The 19,032-nt window shown below is 43.4% G+C and overlaps 1 protein-coding gene across 6 annotated transcripts in view; it reads left to right on the forward strand.

Moving 5' to 3' along the window:
* SMOC2 (SPARC related modular calcium binding 2) overlaps positions 1-19,032 on the forward strand; it is a 227,178-nt gene that overhangs the window by 57,654 nt on the left and 150,492 nt on the right. For all 6 annotated transcript variants that reach the window (XM_090043253.1, XM_090043262.1, XM_090043271.1 and 3 more), the window contains exon 2: positions 14,708-14,879. In XM_090043253.1, coding sequence (XP_089899379.1) covers positions 14,708-14,879 — 172 coding nt within the window. The remainder of the gene's footprint in view (positions 1-14,707; positions 14,880-19,032) is intronic.

Genomic DNA, 19,032 nt, shown 5'->3' on the forward strand with positions numbered 1-19,032 from the left:
TACTCTATAAAAAGAAGAAATCTGGGGATTGTCCATTGTGGAGACATACCAAATGCTTCACCACTGATCAGGTCTGTGATAGAGTGAGGGGCTTGTGCACCCTAGAAAGTGAGTGGTGTTTTAATAACACACATTTGCTAGAACGTGTTAGCTGGTCAAGTTTAGCTATGTGTTTAAACATCACTGTCTTTTTCTACAGTTTCTACAGATCACGGTTTGCGCCAGTTTATTGCTTCTGGCCACAGTGTTTACACTTGCGCTTGGTTGGGACTGCAGCACATTGAGCTGGAGCCATGCAGCCCCAGCTGGTAGGAGGTCCAGGGGGTCAGCATGTCAGCCTGGAGCCAATCTGCTCAATGTGTTGCAGAGTGTCTGGTAGGGCAGAGGAGTGCTACAGTGCAGGGCTGGCAGACAGGCAACCCCTGCACTGTAGCACCCTTATGCCCCAGCCAGTCCCGGTCACTGTTTTCATGTGCATTGCAGTGCACTAAATAACTTGTGTTGGGTAGTACTATCCTACAGCATGAGTACAGCATAGTTTACTGAGGTCTAATAGCACTGTACATGTAGGCAGTGACACTTTGCTGGGAGCTAATTAGTCGACTACACAGTAAAGCACATATGTAGATTCCCCGAGTAGGTGCCAATTGGTGTTTCATAGAGAATAGCTTGTCTCTGCACTGCAGAAGGTGGAATGCATAGCAATGGCTTGAAATTGCAGCAAGGTAGGTTTAGTTCAGCTATTAGGGGAAAAAAATTACTGTTAAAACAGTGAGGAAGTGAGATAGATTATCTAGGGTGAAGGGAAACCCGCTATGTGAAGGTTTAGCTAGGACATTGGTGGTCAGGCTTGTGGGTAGTCCCTGAAGGGCAACCAGGAGGTCAGCTATGTTGGGGTACAGGTTACTGAGGTCAGGGTCTGGATCTGGATCAGCAAAGCAGGGAGCATGGGACCAGGTCCCCGGAGAGATGAGAGGGAGATCCAAGAGACGTAGTCCAGGGTGCAAGCTGAGGTCAGAAGTCAGGAGAATCAGAGATCTGGGTGCCAAGTTCCAGGAAAGATTTAAGAGCAGGGTCAGAGAAAGCTGAAGCTGAGTCAGAAGTCAGGGGAATTAGAGAAAGCAGTGAACCTGACGCTTGCCAGATCAGACTGAGGCTGCTGTCAAGGGTGCCTGCAGGTGTGCTTGAAAGGGCTGAGTGGTACTCTCAGCAGCCAATCCAGTTACAGAGAACTAGGGATCAAAGTCAAGTGGAAAAGCTCAAGAGCTTGGCCAGGCCAGGCCTGACTAGGTAGAGGCTCTGACACTATCCCCAGATTAGGACAAAAGGAACTTACTTTGTAAAGAAAGAGCCTGGTTGCCTCTTCTCAAGAGGCTTGTTTTACTGGAATTTAACTAGCATTCAGATCAGGCAATGAGAATGCAGAAACATACTCACATCTAGGAGGATGGGTATAGGCTGGGTCTCAGGATATCTGTACTCTTGTTAGTTATACAGTTCCTCAGATCCTTCATTCCTCCAATCCTCCCCAGGTTCCACACCATAGATATATAATCATTAATAACATACGTCTATCAACATCTTGATTTGGTATACTTTAACAGTGGGGTTGGGTCATGAAGCAGCCCATTCATTGTAAGGGTCCATATTCATTGTTTAACTAGGATGGGCTTCAGAAGTTATCAGTTAGGCTTTGACTCTTGACGGTGAGTGTCACTCCTTATGGTCTTTCCTCATGTCCTTGAGACAAGGTATTTAGCAGAATTCACAGATTTGTTGGAATCTGACATAGCTGCACTGTGAGCACTTCTGGTATGGCCTGGAACCCTTGGCCGCTAGGCTTCCAGCTGCTTGCCTCGGCATCCACACCACTGGAGCAGGGGACTCTTTATGGTAATGGCCTTTGGTTACACTGTTTGTGTTACTGTGGTCAGATACTTACTCAGTGCTTTCCTGTGCAAATCTGCAAAATCATGGAACCAGGTGTTGAAAGCCTATCTTTATACAAAGTTACTTGGAATTTCTATTATTTTAAGTTACACACATACAGTGGCAACACAGAGTTCCTGTATTCATAGAATGGAAGATGCATATAAAATGGAGGAATGTACACCAAGGTCACTAATGTGTTCATTACACAGGGAAGTTGTGGAATCTCTTTCACTGGAGGCTTTAAGAAGAGGTTGAATAAGCACTGGTCAGGGATAATTTAGAAGTAGCACTGTCTGAAGTGTTCTTTGAAAAGCTACAATTGGAAGGTCAAGAAATGCCCCCCCCTCCACACACACACACACACACACACGCACACGCACATGCACATGCACACACAGAGTGCTTGGAGATCATGAGGAGCTCTCCAACCCAGACCAGGTGGAAATTGGATAGGACTATGCTAAGCGTCACAACTATTTTGGCTGGAGCTGTGATAAGTCTATGGCAGGGATAGGATGATAGGGAAGGGAGTTCTGACTCTCCATTCAGGGGGAGCGATATGTGGAATTGTGTCCCCAGGTTGCAGTGCAGAGTAAAGAGTGTTTGATTATTCTGTGCTTCTTGGCTTTGCTGGTCACAATCTGGGGCCAGAAAAAATATTTTTCTCTTCTGTTTCTTTGAGTGTCAAGGTTTTTCTTGCCTTCCTCAGAAGCACTGGGTGTTGGCTGTGGCCAGGGCTGGGGACTTTGACTGGAGTATGCTGATGCTCCTATTAGGATGTCAGAAGACCTAGAGTTTCCTGGCTAGAGTCTTGCTCTGCCCAGGGTCATGCCAACTGCTACAACTGGGTTCAGGAAGGAACTTTATGCTATAGTCTGTTTGGCATGGCATGGAGTTTTGCCTTCCTCAAGCAGGGGACAGAGGTATGGTCCCTTTGTTCTCTTGAATTAAGATTTTATTTTAACAAACTACGTATTTTCTTGTAGTGACAGGACACTGACAGCGCCCTCATCCTACTGCTTTACCTGTGGCAATTTAGAGGATTGTTGACATTCTCAGGCATTACCTGTGCCTGGTGGTTTGTGCTAGAGGGTTGTTCACAACATTTTTTAGCCTAGGTGAGACAATCACTTTGTCAAGGATGATTTAGAAAGGAATGATCCTGCCTTGAGGGGGTTGGATTAGATCAGTGTTTCTCAACCCATGGGTCATGACCCAAAAGTGGGTTGCAAGAATATATGAAAGGGTTGCAAACAAACTTTAAAAACAGATTCTCCTTTAAAGGAGGAAAACATGGGAAATGGCTTTCCCCTTGCAGGATGGCAGAGTTCCAGCCTGCCTGTGGGGGGGCCCCGTCCCCATGCACCACACACTGGGGGGTTGGGGCCTGGGGATGGGGGCAGTGGGTTGGGAGTGAGGGGCACTGGGTTGGGACTGGACATCAATGTTTACAAATGGGTCCTGGTACAAAAAAGGTGGAGAACAACTGGACTAGATGACCTCCTGAGGTCCCTTCCAGCTCTACATTTTCATGATTCTATAACAGATGCTTTAACTAACACTTTTTAAAGCACCAGTCATTTTCTCATTCTAGACAATCCCAGGGAGAAGGGTGCCTGGTTATGCTGGAGATTCCCACATCTGCCAGTCAGGAAGTTATCAGTCTGAGACCCTGTGTGACTACATAAATAAACTATAAATCAAGTGCACTTTTCAACAACTCAGAGCCCTGAATTCTGTTGATTCAGGAGACAGTGCACTACAGTATAGACCTCCTGTGCACGGGGCAAGGAAGTCATGACACTATTCAACATCTTGCAGAACCAGCTGCAAGATAAATAAATTGCCTTCCAAAATTTTTGCCACAAAATAATAGGCTTCTCCAAATAGTATACTGGATTTTATCTTCTCCCTATGATGCTTTGCTGCCCTGTTTTCCACCTGAACAGAAACTTACTACCTTAGTTGAACTGAATTTTATACTTTAAAAGGCAAGCTGATTTCCACACACTCCTGTATGTTGAGTTATTTGCTTGTTGCAATAGACAGGCTCCATCCTTATTCAGTTAACAAAAGTGGGACTTACATTTTAACTTAAATGAAAGCAGTAGCTTCTGTGTTTAAGGCTGTGTCTACGTTAAGAAAATGTGCACTAGTTCAGAGTAGGGCAGATATCAGTGTAGCTTACTTGCGTTGTGTCACAATAGTTGGGGTGTGCATTAGGTCTGTTTGCATTAGGGATGCATGCAGATTAAACTCAAAACACTGTAGTTAAATTGGTGTAAATCCTAAGTCCTGAGCAAAAAAGCCTCTTGAATAAATGTTTCTGTATTTTATTCATATTAGTATCAGACAGCATCAGGTCCTAAAGCCAAGAGTACACATTTAAGACCATAAAATACGTGATTTTACCTTATATCACATAATGTTGAGTAGAATCTATCCTGCTATAGTTTGGAACAACTATGAGCCATAATATGTGGCTAGTCTACATATGTTAGCTTACATATTTCTATTGCTTACTTTTCATTCTCTAACCTACAAGATGCAGAGCATCATTCAACTATTCCCATGTCTTTGAAGTGTAATACTGGCCATAGCTTCTCTGTGTTCTTGTACACAGGGTTTTGATCAATGGATGGACTGAGTTTTTGGGGTGCTGGTTATATGTTACTTCTCCTCTGTCCCAGTGTTCAGTGCAACCATTTCTATTTTGGGGTAGAGTTGTTGCATAATGTTGCTCTGCAAGATCAATGATGCTTGAAAGCACCAGGCTTAGCTTCTCAGCAGCCTGCCTGCATTGTGCAGTGGAAATACAGTGGCCTGTCTGATTTGAGGACCTTCTGTGCTCAAGAGGTGATTTAAAGGCAGAATGTGACCCTACAGGAGTGAAACAGGATCCCACCATAAGTATGGAAATAGCATTGCAGCCTGTGGGTAAGTGCCAAAAATGCCACTTAAGCAGTTAGAAAACTGCCATTTCGGTACACATAGGGAAACAGAATTCTGCTCTTGATGAATAGTTTAATAGCACAGTCAAGTAGTGGATGTAGTCTTTTTGGACTTCCGGAAGGCTTTCGACACTGTCTCTCACCCTGTCCTCATCAAAAAGCTGAGAGACTGTGGTGTCGATGCCCACACGGTCAAATGGGTCGCCAACTGGTTGGAGGGCCGCACCCAGAGGGTGGTAGTGGATGGGTTCTTCTCGACCTGGAAGGATGTGGGCAGTGGGGTTCCGCAGGGCTCGGTCCTCGGGCCCGCACTGTTCAACATCTTCATCAGTGACTTGGATGAGGGGGTAGAAAGCACCCTGTTCAAGTTTGCTGATGACACTAAGATGTGGGGGGATGTGGGTGCACTAGAAGGGTGCAATAGGCTACAAGCTGACCTTGACAGGTTGCAACGGTGGGCGGATGAGAATAGGATGGGGTTTAACACTGATAAGTGCAAGGTGTTGCACATGGGGAGGAAGAACCGGCACCACACTTACAGGTTGGGGAACTCTCCTCTTGCCAGCACGGAGACGGAAAAGGATCTTGGAGTCGTCATTGACTCCACGATGAACATGGGCCGGCAGTGTGGGGAGGCAGTCAAGAAGGCCAATCGTACCCTATCATGCATCCACAGATGCATCTCGAGCAGGTCCAGGGAGGTGATCCTCCCCCTCTATGCGGCACTGGTCAGGCCGCAGCTGGAGTACTGCGTCCAGTTCTGGGCGCCACACTTCAAGAGGGACGTGGACAATATGGAAAGAGTTCAGAGGAGGGCCACTCGTATGATCAGGGGTCAGCAGGGCAGGCCTTATGAGGATAGGCTACGGGACCTGAACCTGTTTAGCCTCCACAAGAGAAGGCTAAGGGGGGACCTTGTGGCCTGCTACAAACTGGTCAGGGGGGATCAGCAGGTATTGGGGGAGTCCCTGTTCCCCCGTGCGCTGCCAGGAGTGACCAGGAATAACGGTCACAAACTGGCGGAGGGTAAGTTTAGATTAGATATTAGGAGGCGCTACTTCACAGTCAGGGTGGCTAGGGCCTGGAACCAGCTTCCAGGGGAAGTGGTGCAGGCTCCTAGCCTGGGGATTTTTAAAAGGAAGTTAGATGAGCACCTTGCCGGGGTCATCTGACCCCGGTGCTCTTTCCTGCTAAGGCAGGGGGTCGGACTAGATGATCTACCTAGGTCCCTTCCGACTCTAGCTACTATGAAACTATGAAACTATGAAGTAATAACCTAATTCCTGCACTTGAGGTATTGGAATCTCTTTCTAAGGCACTGGAGCACTGCTTGTGGTTGAGAAAATAAGCATCCCAACCTTCCAAAGGCCAGATGTGGGACTACTGACAAAAAACAAAATGAGAGATAAAGCAGAGCAGGAAATCCAGATGTAGAAATAATTATCTCGATGTAAGTAGGGTTTCAGGTATCTGCAATTTCATAATCTGACAATTCTAATGTTACCAAATTTATAGTAGTAAAAAGTGAAACATCACCATAACTGCATACACTAGAGGAGAACAATTTACAACCAACATTAGGAACCTGTAGTACAATGGACACTGAGGGAATATTTTGCAATTTCATATCCAAGGGGCATAGGATGATAAAAAATATTTCAAGATTGCTTTTATTGGCAAGGTATTTAAATAGAGATTATAAAAACTAGCTGTTTAATTAATTGGGGCACAGTAGGAGGCTTGAGAGGACCTTGGTCCCAGTTTCAGCAGCAACATCAATTTTCTCTAGAAAATGCAAAGGATGAACTAGGATTTGAAGTACTGTACAATAACCATCATCTAGGATGTTTTTATGTGTGAAAATTCTTGGTTGTAAAATGCAATGTATTGGAAAGAGTGAGACATTGGGATGTCCTCTTGAAGCTCCAGATGGAAGGATTTTATTTGAAAAAGTCTTATTTTAAAATGAGAAGTCATGGCACTTACCTGATAGCACAAATGAGAAAGGCTACAGTTTAAAACCCTCTCGCTTGTTCACATGCTACCACTGGCAGGAAACAGGTTGTATTAAAAGTGGGCATGTTGGCTATTCCCATAGCCTTCTTCATAGGGAGAGATTTACCATAATTATCCATCCAAGAGGATCAAACTCTTTGTTTCTCTGTTAAAAAATTATTCTACTTAATTTTGAGCAGTTGCAATCAATGAAGAATTCTTTGTAACGAAAGAGCTAGTGAGCTCTGTCTTCAAGAAAATATGGGATAGGAAGCTGTAGTTCACAATATCCCTTCAGGCACTAAAAATCCCAGTGGTTGACTATAAAGTGTCTCTGTCATAGACAGCTCTAAATAACAATGACATTTAGGGTAAGCAGCGTTTCATATATCACTTGTGGCTATGTTTCTGCATGAGAAAGCATGTAATGTAATGTATAAATAACCAGCAAGATAGGAAGACAGAACAAGTAAAGAGAAATATATGCATCTCTATATTCTTCATCAACCTCCTGTGGATTGCATAATATAGTATTACCTACATAATCTGTTTATTTCATTGTTTATTCTCTACACACACTAAACAATTCATTTTGCAGATAAAGTCCCTGCCATATGGTAAAATGAGTGATTCCAAGGATTACTTCAGGCTCAGGAAAATTAAGAGATTTATTAGTTATCAAAGAAAAAATCCTTCACACTCAGACAACCTCCCTTTCAAACAGTGTTCTCTTGGGGGGGGGGAGTTGTCCCCACCAATAGATTTTGCAAAATCTGCAAAATTCATAAAATTGTGATTTTGGTAGGTTCCTAATCATAGGGAATTTGCATACATGTTTGCATCACAGCACCAGACACTTTTAAAAATACACCTGTTTTAGTTCAAAAGCGCACCACTGCCATTTTCTGTGCACTGACCAATGCATTTTGCCACTTATTCAACTGCATTCGATGCAGCACAGCGTGCGGCAGCTTGTGTGCAGAGCAGACTTGATTCATTGAGTCTACTCTGAACCACTGGATCTCCAGCATGTCATGAGATAAAGAGGTATGTGTATAAATTCCCATAATGCTTAAGTCAAGCACTTATATTTTGCATCATTGATTCTGTAACTTATAAGAAACTAAAACAATTCTCAACAGACCAGAGAGAGGCTCCCATGGGTCACAGGATGCAAATGAATATCAAAGTATTTCAGAAGTTATTGTGGAGCAGTCACAAATAGACATCAATAAAATACCAGCTTCTGAAATGCTGTTTTGCCATTAAGATAAACTACTGGTCACAAATATTAACTTAAGGCTAATCTTTGAACCCTTACTTGGATGAACATTGCTGTTGGTTTCAGCAATATTTATTCACCATATTTCTATCTGCTTCAGCAAAGTAAATGGTGCAGAATTAAACCTATACTGCTCTGCACTGCTACACTAAAGGCTAGAGTGCATTCGTTGTGAATGTTTGTAAAGTTCCTTTGCCTTTTCTCTTTGGCTAATAAGTAAATTTATTAATCCATCTCCTATCTACTATCATTTCTGGCAGTTGCCAGATTTTTGCCTCCCCTAGTCTTAAATCCTTTAGTTATCCTGGTGTGATGAAAACTGTTTAAATATAAAACAAAAATTCTTCAGTGAGGTTTGGCTAACCAACGAGTTATTCAAGTGGCTTTGCCTGCTGGGTTTTTTTTTTCATCCTCTGCTTTTCCAGGTTATTCCAATATCCATGAACCTATAATTTATCATCTCCTTTAAATGCTTTAAAATAATAACTTAAAAGTTTTTGGGTGAATATCCTTGAAATGAAACTTCATATATTATGAGGTCTTCTCATTGTATGGGGTGCAAGGTCTGTTCTTCAGTGTTAGTTAAGATAGCCTAGGAGATTTTCAGTTCAGTCCAATGTTATGATCCTGATGTGTTTCCACTGGTCAGACAGATTGACCCTAATCCTTGAAACAGGTTGGTTCATTTGGTGTAACTTGATTCTCCTCAATTTGCAGCTTTCCATCACCATCCAAAATAATTTGCTGTCAGTGCATGAACTTTAGCAATGTTCTAGAGAAGGATTTCTGGTGTATGTGTAGTTGCTCATTATTTATTTTTATATTTTTATATAGCAATAGTTCACCTAGATGAATGGTTCTCAACCTATCATAACTTTTCTGAATTTGGCATCATCCTGGTTGAGAAGCACTGTTGTACTGCTTCAGCTTATCTCAGTGGTTCTCAACCAGGGTGATGGTGATGCTGCCTCAGGCAGGTAAAAGTGCTCTACATGTCTCATGTGAAGTGCAGAGCCTGAATGGAAAGTGGCTGCAGCAGGAGGGGACATCCCTGCCTGCATTAAAGAGATCTGAAAAACCTTATACATACAGGAGCCTACTCTTGCCTCAGACCTTTCCCATATGGCCGTGCATGCTCCTCCTGGAAACAGAGCACACAAGACAGGTCCACCTGAAGGTGAGTGGCAGCTTGGAATTTTATCTGTGTGTTTCCTGTGCTTCTCCACGCTGACCTGGCACCAGGCTGAATTGCCCCATGCACTTCTGCTTCTAGGAGGAGAATGCGAGGCTGGCCTGGGAGGGGCTGTGGCAGGACTCAGCACTCCTGCCTGTATTAGGTTTCTGTGATAAACGTACTGATGCACTCACTCCTGCCCTATAACTGCTGCTGGCTCCTCCCACAGACTCCGTCTAGTCTGGCTCCTTTGACTACGAATCTGAGTTCTTTTCAAGAGCCCTACATCATCCTGTCACTTCTAAGAAGCCTTGCCATTTACTTCACTAGGTTTGGGATCCAAGTCTTGGGTGATCATAGAGACCAACCAGTGCTGTTGCGTGCATAGGTTGCAGGCATCTCAAAGTTCATCTTACCATTGCATGCATGCATTGTGAGCAAAGGGAGAAAGTTTCAGTTTCCGTGGTTTCAGTCGATTTAGCTAAGTGTTTGCACGGTCCCCAAAATCAATGGATCTGGGAACCTCTAGGAACCATGCAATATTTGTAAAAGTGAAATAATAATCTTATTGCTAAAATGCAGAAACAAAGCAAAATTTTCCTTTTTTATAAATTCAAGAAGCTAAGTTCTCTGTTCTTAAAGGTAATCATTATTAAACAAGGGGAGAAGCAGTAAGAGACCTGCATGATGGCTGCAGGGAAAGAATGCTTTTATTGTTTGCTGTTTTGCCACTAAAATATGAAACTTATGGTCAAATACTTACCATATGAATATTCTTTTTAAATGCACATTGTGAGGTTGTTCCTCTGTTCACAGAAAATGATGATTATCATGTCTTGCCATAAGACATCTGCATTTCACTTAAAGTGCTAGGAAATGCAAATATATGATAGTTTAAGCATAACAATTAGAATGATTTATGACTCTCTTTTCCCCTACTACAATAAAGCACACAAGTAAAGCTTTCAGAGACCATTGCGTGCAAGATGTAAGTGTGTATATTTTGGATGCTTACATTCTGCTTTTGTTTCTCTTCCTTTCTCAAAACTTTTCCCTCTCGTTAGTGTTGCTGTGTAAAATAAAGCTCAAAACGTTCTATATCCAAAAGGTCTGGTAATGAAACAACAGTATGTACTTGTTAAAATCAAGGCAGTTTTTCAGTTGGTTGATGACATTTTGTAAGGTCCGTTTCCTTGTGCTTTAATACCCTGCACTGTGATTATCTCCTGGTAACTGCATGCCTTTCATACCTTATTGCTTATCCAGAAAACAGCAAAACGATAGAGAAATTTGGTTGAGGATCCAGTGGTTTCACCTCCCCCACAGCACCAGCCTTTCTGGTGCTCAGAAAATAAATGCCTGGTGCTCATTTCTGGCTGAATATGAAAGTGGCATCAAAACTACTTGGGGTTTTGAAAATGTGTTTCAGTGTAATCAGATCCTTCTTTCCCCTTTTCCAAGAACTACGTTCAGCTTTTATGCAGCTCTTCAGAGACTAAAAGCCAAACTGGTGATCATTTAGCGTGTTCAATGTGATTTGGGAAAGAAATTAGCAAGCAAAATACTTTACTGTCTAATCTGCTGTAAATCATAGCTAGAGCAACCTGACAGCAACACTTCCATCAAAGCCTGTATTTGCTTCCCTCTGTCTGTATAGCTTGAGGAGAGGATGCCGGAGGGCAGAATAGTGGAGACCAGACGTTCTAATACAGTTTCTTTTGTTACCTTTGCAGACTCACTCTACTCCAAATGCACAGGGGATAGGCTTTGTGTGAAGCAGTGAAAGCTGTATGGGGGACTGAATTTATGGGTGTACTACAATCTATAACATTCTCCTCTCCATTCCTGGCAGAGATGTGTGGAATTTATACTGCATCAAGCAGCCTTCACTTTTATTCTGGGTGAAATTCACCCTGATGCAGAGAGGTCAGCAAATAACTCTTGTACCCTGCTAGTATCATTTATCCCTTGAGGACTTAATGACATACAGGGTGTTGTTTGTGTATGGGTCTTGTGCTAGCCTCACTACACACCAATGAAGGGAATTTGCACAGGACCAAAAAAAGGCTTGTGTGGGAGGCAGGGGCAGCCATTATCCCTCAGATGCACTGGCAGTGGAGCAGAAAGAATGATCGCATTTGAAATCTTAATCAATTGAATTTTTGAAGGAGTCTTCACTGTTGGGTGGAAGCACCAGTAATTACTTGAAATACTATTGTGCCAATTTCCCAGGGTTTTGATAAACAGGTTGTAGCCAATGTTGCTAATTAAACCTCTTAGAAGATTCAATAGCAAGAATACTATATGTGTTGTAAGGGTAAACCTCTAGTTCAGGGGTTGGAAACCCCTGGCAGGCATGCCAGTGTGGCATGTGATGACATTCTACTTGTAAATGCACCTTGTGGTGGACAGTGGGGAAAGGGCCAGGGCTGCATTGCCACAACAAGAATCAGGCCCCTTGCAGCTCCCCTGCTGCCTACCCCTGGTATGCTAACGTATTACAAGTTGAGGTTGTGGGTGTTTTGGGCACTTTGCCCCCCAAAGTTGGCAACGCCTGTTCTAGTTCCTGTTCACTACACTATAGGAAGATCCTTTGAAGTCCACAGTCTTGGTTTCACTTCTAATATCCTTTTCTTCCTTTACTTATACACCTTCCCTTAGGATCATAGGAATGTAGGGCTGGAAGGGACCTCACGAGGTTATCTAGTCCAGCCCCTACCCGAAGGGAGGATCATCCCTGACTAAACCATCCCAGCCAAGTGTCTGTTCAACATCCTCTTGAAAATTTCCAGGAATGCAGATTCCACAACTTCTCTAGGTAGTTCGTTACAATGTTTGACCACCCACAGAATTAGAAACTTCCTCTGAATATCCAGCCTAAATTTCCTCTGCTGCAACTTGAGTGTATTGCTGCTAGTCCTGTCCCCTATGGCCACAGAGAACAGTCTAGCCATGATGCCATTGGGAATAGTTTGAGCAGAATACTAATACTGACTCACCTATACAAAACTTAGTATAGAATTTCCAGTGTGTTAGCATAAACTGATTCATCTGTGGCTACTCTTGTAGGCTAGGGAGAGACATTCAAAAAGCCTTAGCCTGGATTGATTCTAGATGTGGGGGGATGTGGGCACACTAGAAGGGAGGAATAGGTTGCAATTGGACCTAGACAGGTTACAGGGGTGGGCAGATGAGAACAGGATGGGTTTCAACACTGACAAGTGCAAGGTGATGCACCTGGGGAGGAAAAACCAGCACCATACCTACAGGCTGGGGAACTCCCTTCTCATCAGTGCAGAGGCAGAGGCAGAGGCAGAGGCAGAGGCAGAGGCAGAGGCAGAGGCAGAGGCAGAGGCAGAGGCATAATAACTGAGTCGTTATTGATGCCAAAATGAACATGAGCTGACAGTGTGGAGACAGGGTCAGGAAGGACAACCATACCTTGTCATGCATCCCAAGATGCATCTCAGGCAGGTCCAAGGAGGTGATCCTCCCCCTCTATGTGACACTGGTCAGGATGCAGCTGGAGTACTGCATCCAGTTCTGGGTGACAGACTTCAGGAGGGATGCGGACTACATGAAGAAGGTCCAGAGGAGGGCCACTCACATGATCAGGGGGCAGCAAGGCAGGCCCTACGAGGAGAGGCTCAGGGACCTTAACCTGTTCAGCCTCCACAAGAGAAGGCTGAGGGGGCATCTAGTGGCCATTTACAAACTAGTCAGGGGGACCAGCAGGCATTGGGGGAGTCCCTGTTCCCCCGAGCATTACCAGGAGTGACTAGAAATAACGGTCACAAGCTGGCAGAGGGTAGATTCAGGCTAGATATCAGGAGGTACTACTTCACTGTCAGGGCAGCTAGGATCTGGAACCAACTTCCAAGAGAAGTGGTGTTGGCTCCTACCCTGGGGGTCTTTAAGAGGAGGCTAGATGAACACCTTGCTGGGGTCGTTTGACCCCAGTACTCTTTCCTGCCATGGCAGGGGATCGGACTTGATAATCTGCTCAGGTCCCTTCTGACCCTATCAACTATGAAACTATGAAACTATGATTCAAACTTTGCAGGTTAGGCTAAATTAGTTTTGTAACCAGACAGACATCCCAGGAACGCAGGCACATGCCTGCTGTGGCTCAGGCTGGAAGTTGCGGGGGGGCGGGAGAGCAGCCCTCCCTTCCCTTGGACAGAGCTGAGCAGAGGGGGGCATGGCCAGGCCCTGGCAGGATGCTATGATTAAGGAGGGGGGCCCTCCAACCCCCCTCCCTGCCCTGACTAGCCCAGCAGGGAATGTTTATCACCCCTAACTCAGTGTTTATCAGCCCATTAAGAAAGCAACAGAGGGATATTACCAGCTATCTGTTGTTTCTGCCTTTGGCCTGTGTGCCACAGCTCTGAGGTAGCCAGCATGTGGTCTGCTAGCTAATGGTGAGAGGCGTCTGTTTGGGACGGGGGAATGCCTGCTTAGCAGAGAGTTGGGAGGAGAGAGGGGGAGGAGCAGAAGCCAGGCAGATGCCTGCAGAGACTGCCCGAGCTGCAGAGAGGGGAGGGGCCATCTCTGCTGTGGGGCAGAGAGCCCCGGTCAGCCCAGAGAGCATGCTGGGATTCTGGGGGAGTTTGATTTCATTTAAACCAACAAGGCGTCTGGGACAGACATTGTATAAACTGGTTTGAGCCAAATCAGTTAAGTCTGATACTACATTCAACATATCTGTTCTGTTACAGGTTTAAACCAGTTTCTGATCACTTAGACCAGTTTATGTGTAATGTCTGTCCTTAGCCGTAGGTTCCATTTCAGTCTACAAGACCTCCATGGGGGTCACTGACTTCCAGCCACTTCTGAATTGACAGATGCATAACAAGGTATCCATTTAAGCATTATGTCTTTGGCACAAGTACAGGAGGAGGCTAAGACACACACAGCAAGATAACATAACTGCTGTGCTACAATTCTGTTTAACCCAGAGGTAGTAGCTAATAGATTACATTAATCGTGAATTTCTATTTAAGAGGGATTCTGTTTTTGCAGACTCAGTAATTTTGCCCAAAAAGGACCCAATCCATCATTGTTCTTTTCAAAGGGATTTTTTTTATACTCAGAGATACCATAATTAAAATGTTAAAATATTAAATAAACTACCAGTATATATAGCAGAAGTATTTTAATTAAAAGAATTTCATATTAGGAACTGAATGATCCCAAACCAAGAAATATGCAGTTAATTACTGTTAAAGTATGGGAGGAAGACAGGTGTTCTTTTCATTTTTGTAGGGACACACATTCTCTGGTGTAGTTGATCAGCTCGAAAAACACTTCATGTTGATGACCATTGGCTGAAGAGTGATTTTTAAAGAGTTTCTGGCTTTTTTTTTAATTTAGTTTTTACGAGTGGACCAAGACAAGGACAGAGAATGCAGCCTGGAGTGTGCAGGATCCCCTCAGAAGTCAGTCTGTGCTTCGGATGGAAGGACTTTCCTTTCTCGGTGTGAATTTCAACGAGCAAAATGCAAAGATCCTCAGCTGGAAATTGCTTACAGGGGCAACTGCAAAGGTAAGCACTGCAGAAATATTCTAATGACTTGTATAATCATACTGCCAAAAATTAAGCTTTCTATAGTGTTTGAAGTTATGCTGTGTTAAGGACTAGGTCAGGGGTTGTCAACCAGGAGTACTTGAGGGTGGGCAGGGAGCAGGGCCAGAGGGGGGGCAGCAGTGCCCCTCTATGGGCCACACAGGTGTCACCCAGCTGGCTGGACATGGAGGAGGGGGAAGCTCGCACACAGTGGCCTCCACCACTACCCAGCACTGAGTGCTGCCACTGCTCTGCATCCGGCCATGCACCAACTCCCCCCCCACCAGTCCATGTCTGGCTACACACCAGCCCCTGCCCTGCTCTGTGTCCAGCTGCTGGGGGTACATTTATTTTAAAAGGTTGAAAACTCCTGGACTAGGTGATTCAAACTCTAATCTGATGAAGCAAGCTGTTGCTTACAAAAGCTTATACCCCTCTGAATTAGTCTGTAAGGTGACACACTGCTTAGGTGTCACTGCCTGAACTCTATGGTCAGGTACAGTTAAACATAAACTGGTCTAAGTGATCAAAAGTTGACCTATACCCATAGCCAACAGAAGTTTGATACATATACACTGGTATAAAAATGGTACTCAGTCTAAAATAGACCTGGATTGTTGTACGCTCAAACTTAATTGATTTAGGTTAGACTAGTGAATTGAATTTCTGTACCAGTTCTGCTGTTGTGGCTGGGAAGCAGCATCCCACTGAGTTAGGACAGTTCTCCCCACCTCCTGTCACCCACTGCTGCATAGGCTGACTGGGAGCAATTTGTTCCTGGTCAACATCTACATGCGTACTTCAGCACATTAGTTTAATGCACCAATTTCTAGTACCTGCATCTACAGGTACTAAAAAATGGTGAATTAGACTAATCTACTGCACAATAATTGCCATGCATGTGTAGATGCTGTTGCTTTATTTGCATTAGATTAATCTAATGTATAGTAAAGTGTCTTGTGTAGCACACTCAGTATGTATTATAAAAAATGTTTAATTAGTGCCTGTAAAGTTATTTGATCTTTGTCTGAAAGATTCTACAAAGGGTAATAGTAAAAATAATAATAGATGTATTTATCTGCCAGATACAAAACAGATTGCATGGCTGTGTTTTTTTAGTGTTTTCTTGATTAATGCATCTTTATGCCAATTGTGTAACAGTAACCCCCCCCCAAAAAAAACAACAACAAGAAGGGCCATTTATGAATACCTAACTGTAAAGTATTGCTCATGGTTTCCACTAGTGAGTGGTTAAATCATTAGTTGAAAAACTAACTTTGTTAGATGCTCATGTTTTGGGGAGACCCCTGGCCTGTCAGGTTGCCCTGGGTTGTAGTAAACTATGCATCTATTTTTGTTTAATGAGAAAACTCAAGGTTCTGAGATTTATTCAGCTATTTCTCTATTAAATCTGTACTATTAAGAGACCAAAATGGCTATTTAGTCAAATTTTTCAAAGTGCCTAAATAACTTAGAAGCAGAAGTCCCACTGAAAATTATTAGAACTTCTGCTATTAATTCAAACATGAGCTTTTGAAAATAACCCCGCCAGCCATTGTGATCACCTGTTTAGTCATGTGGTTATATCTTCATAGGCCTTACTCCAACTTTTATTGACTTCAGTGGGCACATCTACACGAGATGCTAAAATGCACAGTAGACTAATTCTACTGTGCATTAGCACATCATGGCAAAAACTGTGCTATTGTACTAATGTGCAGTAGAATTAGTCTACTGTCCAAGAGGAGTTGGTTTATGCCTTTTTGGTTACTCTTTGGCCTTGACACTATGTCTTGTCCACTATCTGCAAAGTATTGTACAACTTACTATGCATTATCTACCTCATCTATTTCAGATTACCAATATTTGTAAAGACCCTTACAAATGTCAATAACGCTTTTTGCATGGCAGCTGTTTGCTTGCATGCTAGAAGTTGTAGGAATGAGACCTTCGTTTGTTTCCTTCCAATTTTTGCATTTAAGTGAGTAGTTTTAGTCCTTCTGCATAGTTGTGGGGGGTTTTTTGTTGGTTTTTTTTTTGAGAAGTGCACCCAAGTCACCTACGTTAGGTCTGAGTTTGAGAGATGATCCATCCCTTCAAGGATCAAGCCCACAATTAGAATTTTACAGCCTGCACTTCAGAAATAGGAACCCAAACAAATTTCTATTTGAGGCTTTTTGCCTGCTTCACTCCATATTTTCCATTAGGGGTGGTCAAGCTTGTTCTGTTTCCTAATTACATCCTTTTAGTTAGAAAAAAATGTTTGTTTGCTTGTTTTCTTTGGTTCTTAAATTGACTCACCCTTGAAGTAGATCCATGGGGTTAAATTACAGGAATAAAATATTTGTAAACTTGTGTCAAGTTTGAAATCCAACAAAGTAGTTTGACATATTGGCAAAACTTCATACTCTGCAACAAGCTACTTCATTTATTCTTTACTTCTTTTCTTACTTCAGAAAATCTGGATAATGCATTCTCCCAGTGTTTTGGTCTCCTTTATCATCAGGGATTGTGGTTTTCTCTGATAAAAAAAAATCCCCAATTTCCAGTTTAAAAAAAAACTTCAAAATCCACATTTTCCGATAATTAAAATGAAACACCACTAATATATAGAGAGATAGTAGAGCTGTGTGAAGCTTCGGTCCCTGATTTGATTTGGTAAAGATTCGGCCCAATTCAAATCATAGCACCCTTTAATCTCTGAATCAGTTCAGAACCCTCCGAATTGATTTGGACAGATTCAGCGATTCAGACATAGATACAGCTTTAAATGTTTTTTCTACATACCTTTAGGTAGCAGGGTAGCACTGAATGCCTTTAGGTAGCAGGGTAGCACTGAATGCTGCAGTGTTGGGGCACATGGAGCATCCCACAGAAGCATGGGGGTGCAGGGGGTGGCTCCCCAGTGTGCTCGGCAGCAGACCTGGAAGTGGACCAGAAGGACTTCTGGTTCACTTCCTGGTCCACCGGGGAGCATGCTGGGGGGGCCACCCTGCGCCCCTCTGGCTTGGCGACTGGTGCCTCCTGGATCTGGGGGCACTTGGGGTCCCCCTGTGGCTGATTGCTGAGCTGGGGGAGGTATGGGGTTCCCCCCAGCACGCTCCCTGGCAGACCCAGAAGTGGACTGGAAGTATTTCTGGTCTACTTCTGGATTTGCTGCTGAGCACGCTGGATAGGCCCCCGCACTCCCGTGGGACACTCCATGCACCCCAGCACCACAGTGATCACAAACCATGCCTGCTACCTCAAGGTATGTAGAAAAAACTTTTAAAGCTGTGCCTGTGTCCGAATAGCTGATTCGCCAAATCAGCATCAAATCGTCAGATTTGGATTCGACCAAATTGAATCAGGGTCAGTAATCCAAATCAGCAGATCGAATCACTGCCCCTGATTTGGGCTGAATCTGAATCTGAATCTGAATCGAATAGAACTCATTTTGCACAGCCCTAAATATAGTGGTGTTTCATTTTAATCATGGAAAAATATCGATTTTGGGTTACTTTTTCAAAACCGGTAATTGGGGATTTTTTTTTTAATCAGAGAAAATCAGGATCCCTGCTGATCATATTTACACTCTTCTGACTTTAGCGGTAGGCTTTGCACATTTGTTCTAGAGAATCTGAGCTGGCAAGCTTGGGGAAATGTTGACATGCTTTCACTCTTAAATGTAGGGTTTGAGTTTCTACACAACAGTCTTCTTCTTAAAACATAAGTATAGTGGTCATCACAAAGATTTACCTTCCCTTATTCTCTTTCCAGGAAAATGAAATGCATATAGATATATATAAAGAGGAAAAGAAACAGAGACCACACAGGCTCAATCTCTAGGAGATAGTTTTCCACATCAGCTCTTTCTCTTTGCTCCAGCAAACTTCTAAATCACCAAGATTGCTTTCAAGAGACATTTTGTCTTATCCTCCTCCTAGATGAAACACTATGCTAGTTCTTCATTTCTTTCATAATGTGCCATTGTATTAGCTGATGGATCTAGTTCCTTAAAAGAACAAGGATAACATAATGGAGTTACCTGATCCAAAACTTCTGTTGCTCCTGCTAACAACAGGAAGAAGTATTCTACATTTTGCATTAATGCATTAAACATATTTAAAGCTTTACACTATGAAACAGAGTT

The sequence above is a fragment of the Crocodylus siamensis genome, chromosome 1 (genome assembly GCF_052110815.1).
Source record: "Crocodylus siamensis isolate JL-2025a chromosome 1, ASM5211081v1, whole genome shotgun sequence".
Taxonomy (NCBI): Eukaryota; Metazoa; Chordata; order Crocodylia; family Crocodylidae; genus Crocodylus; species Crocodylus siamensis.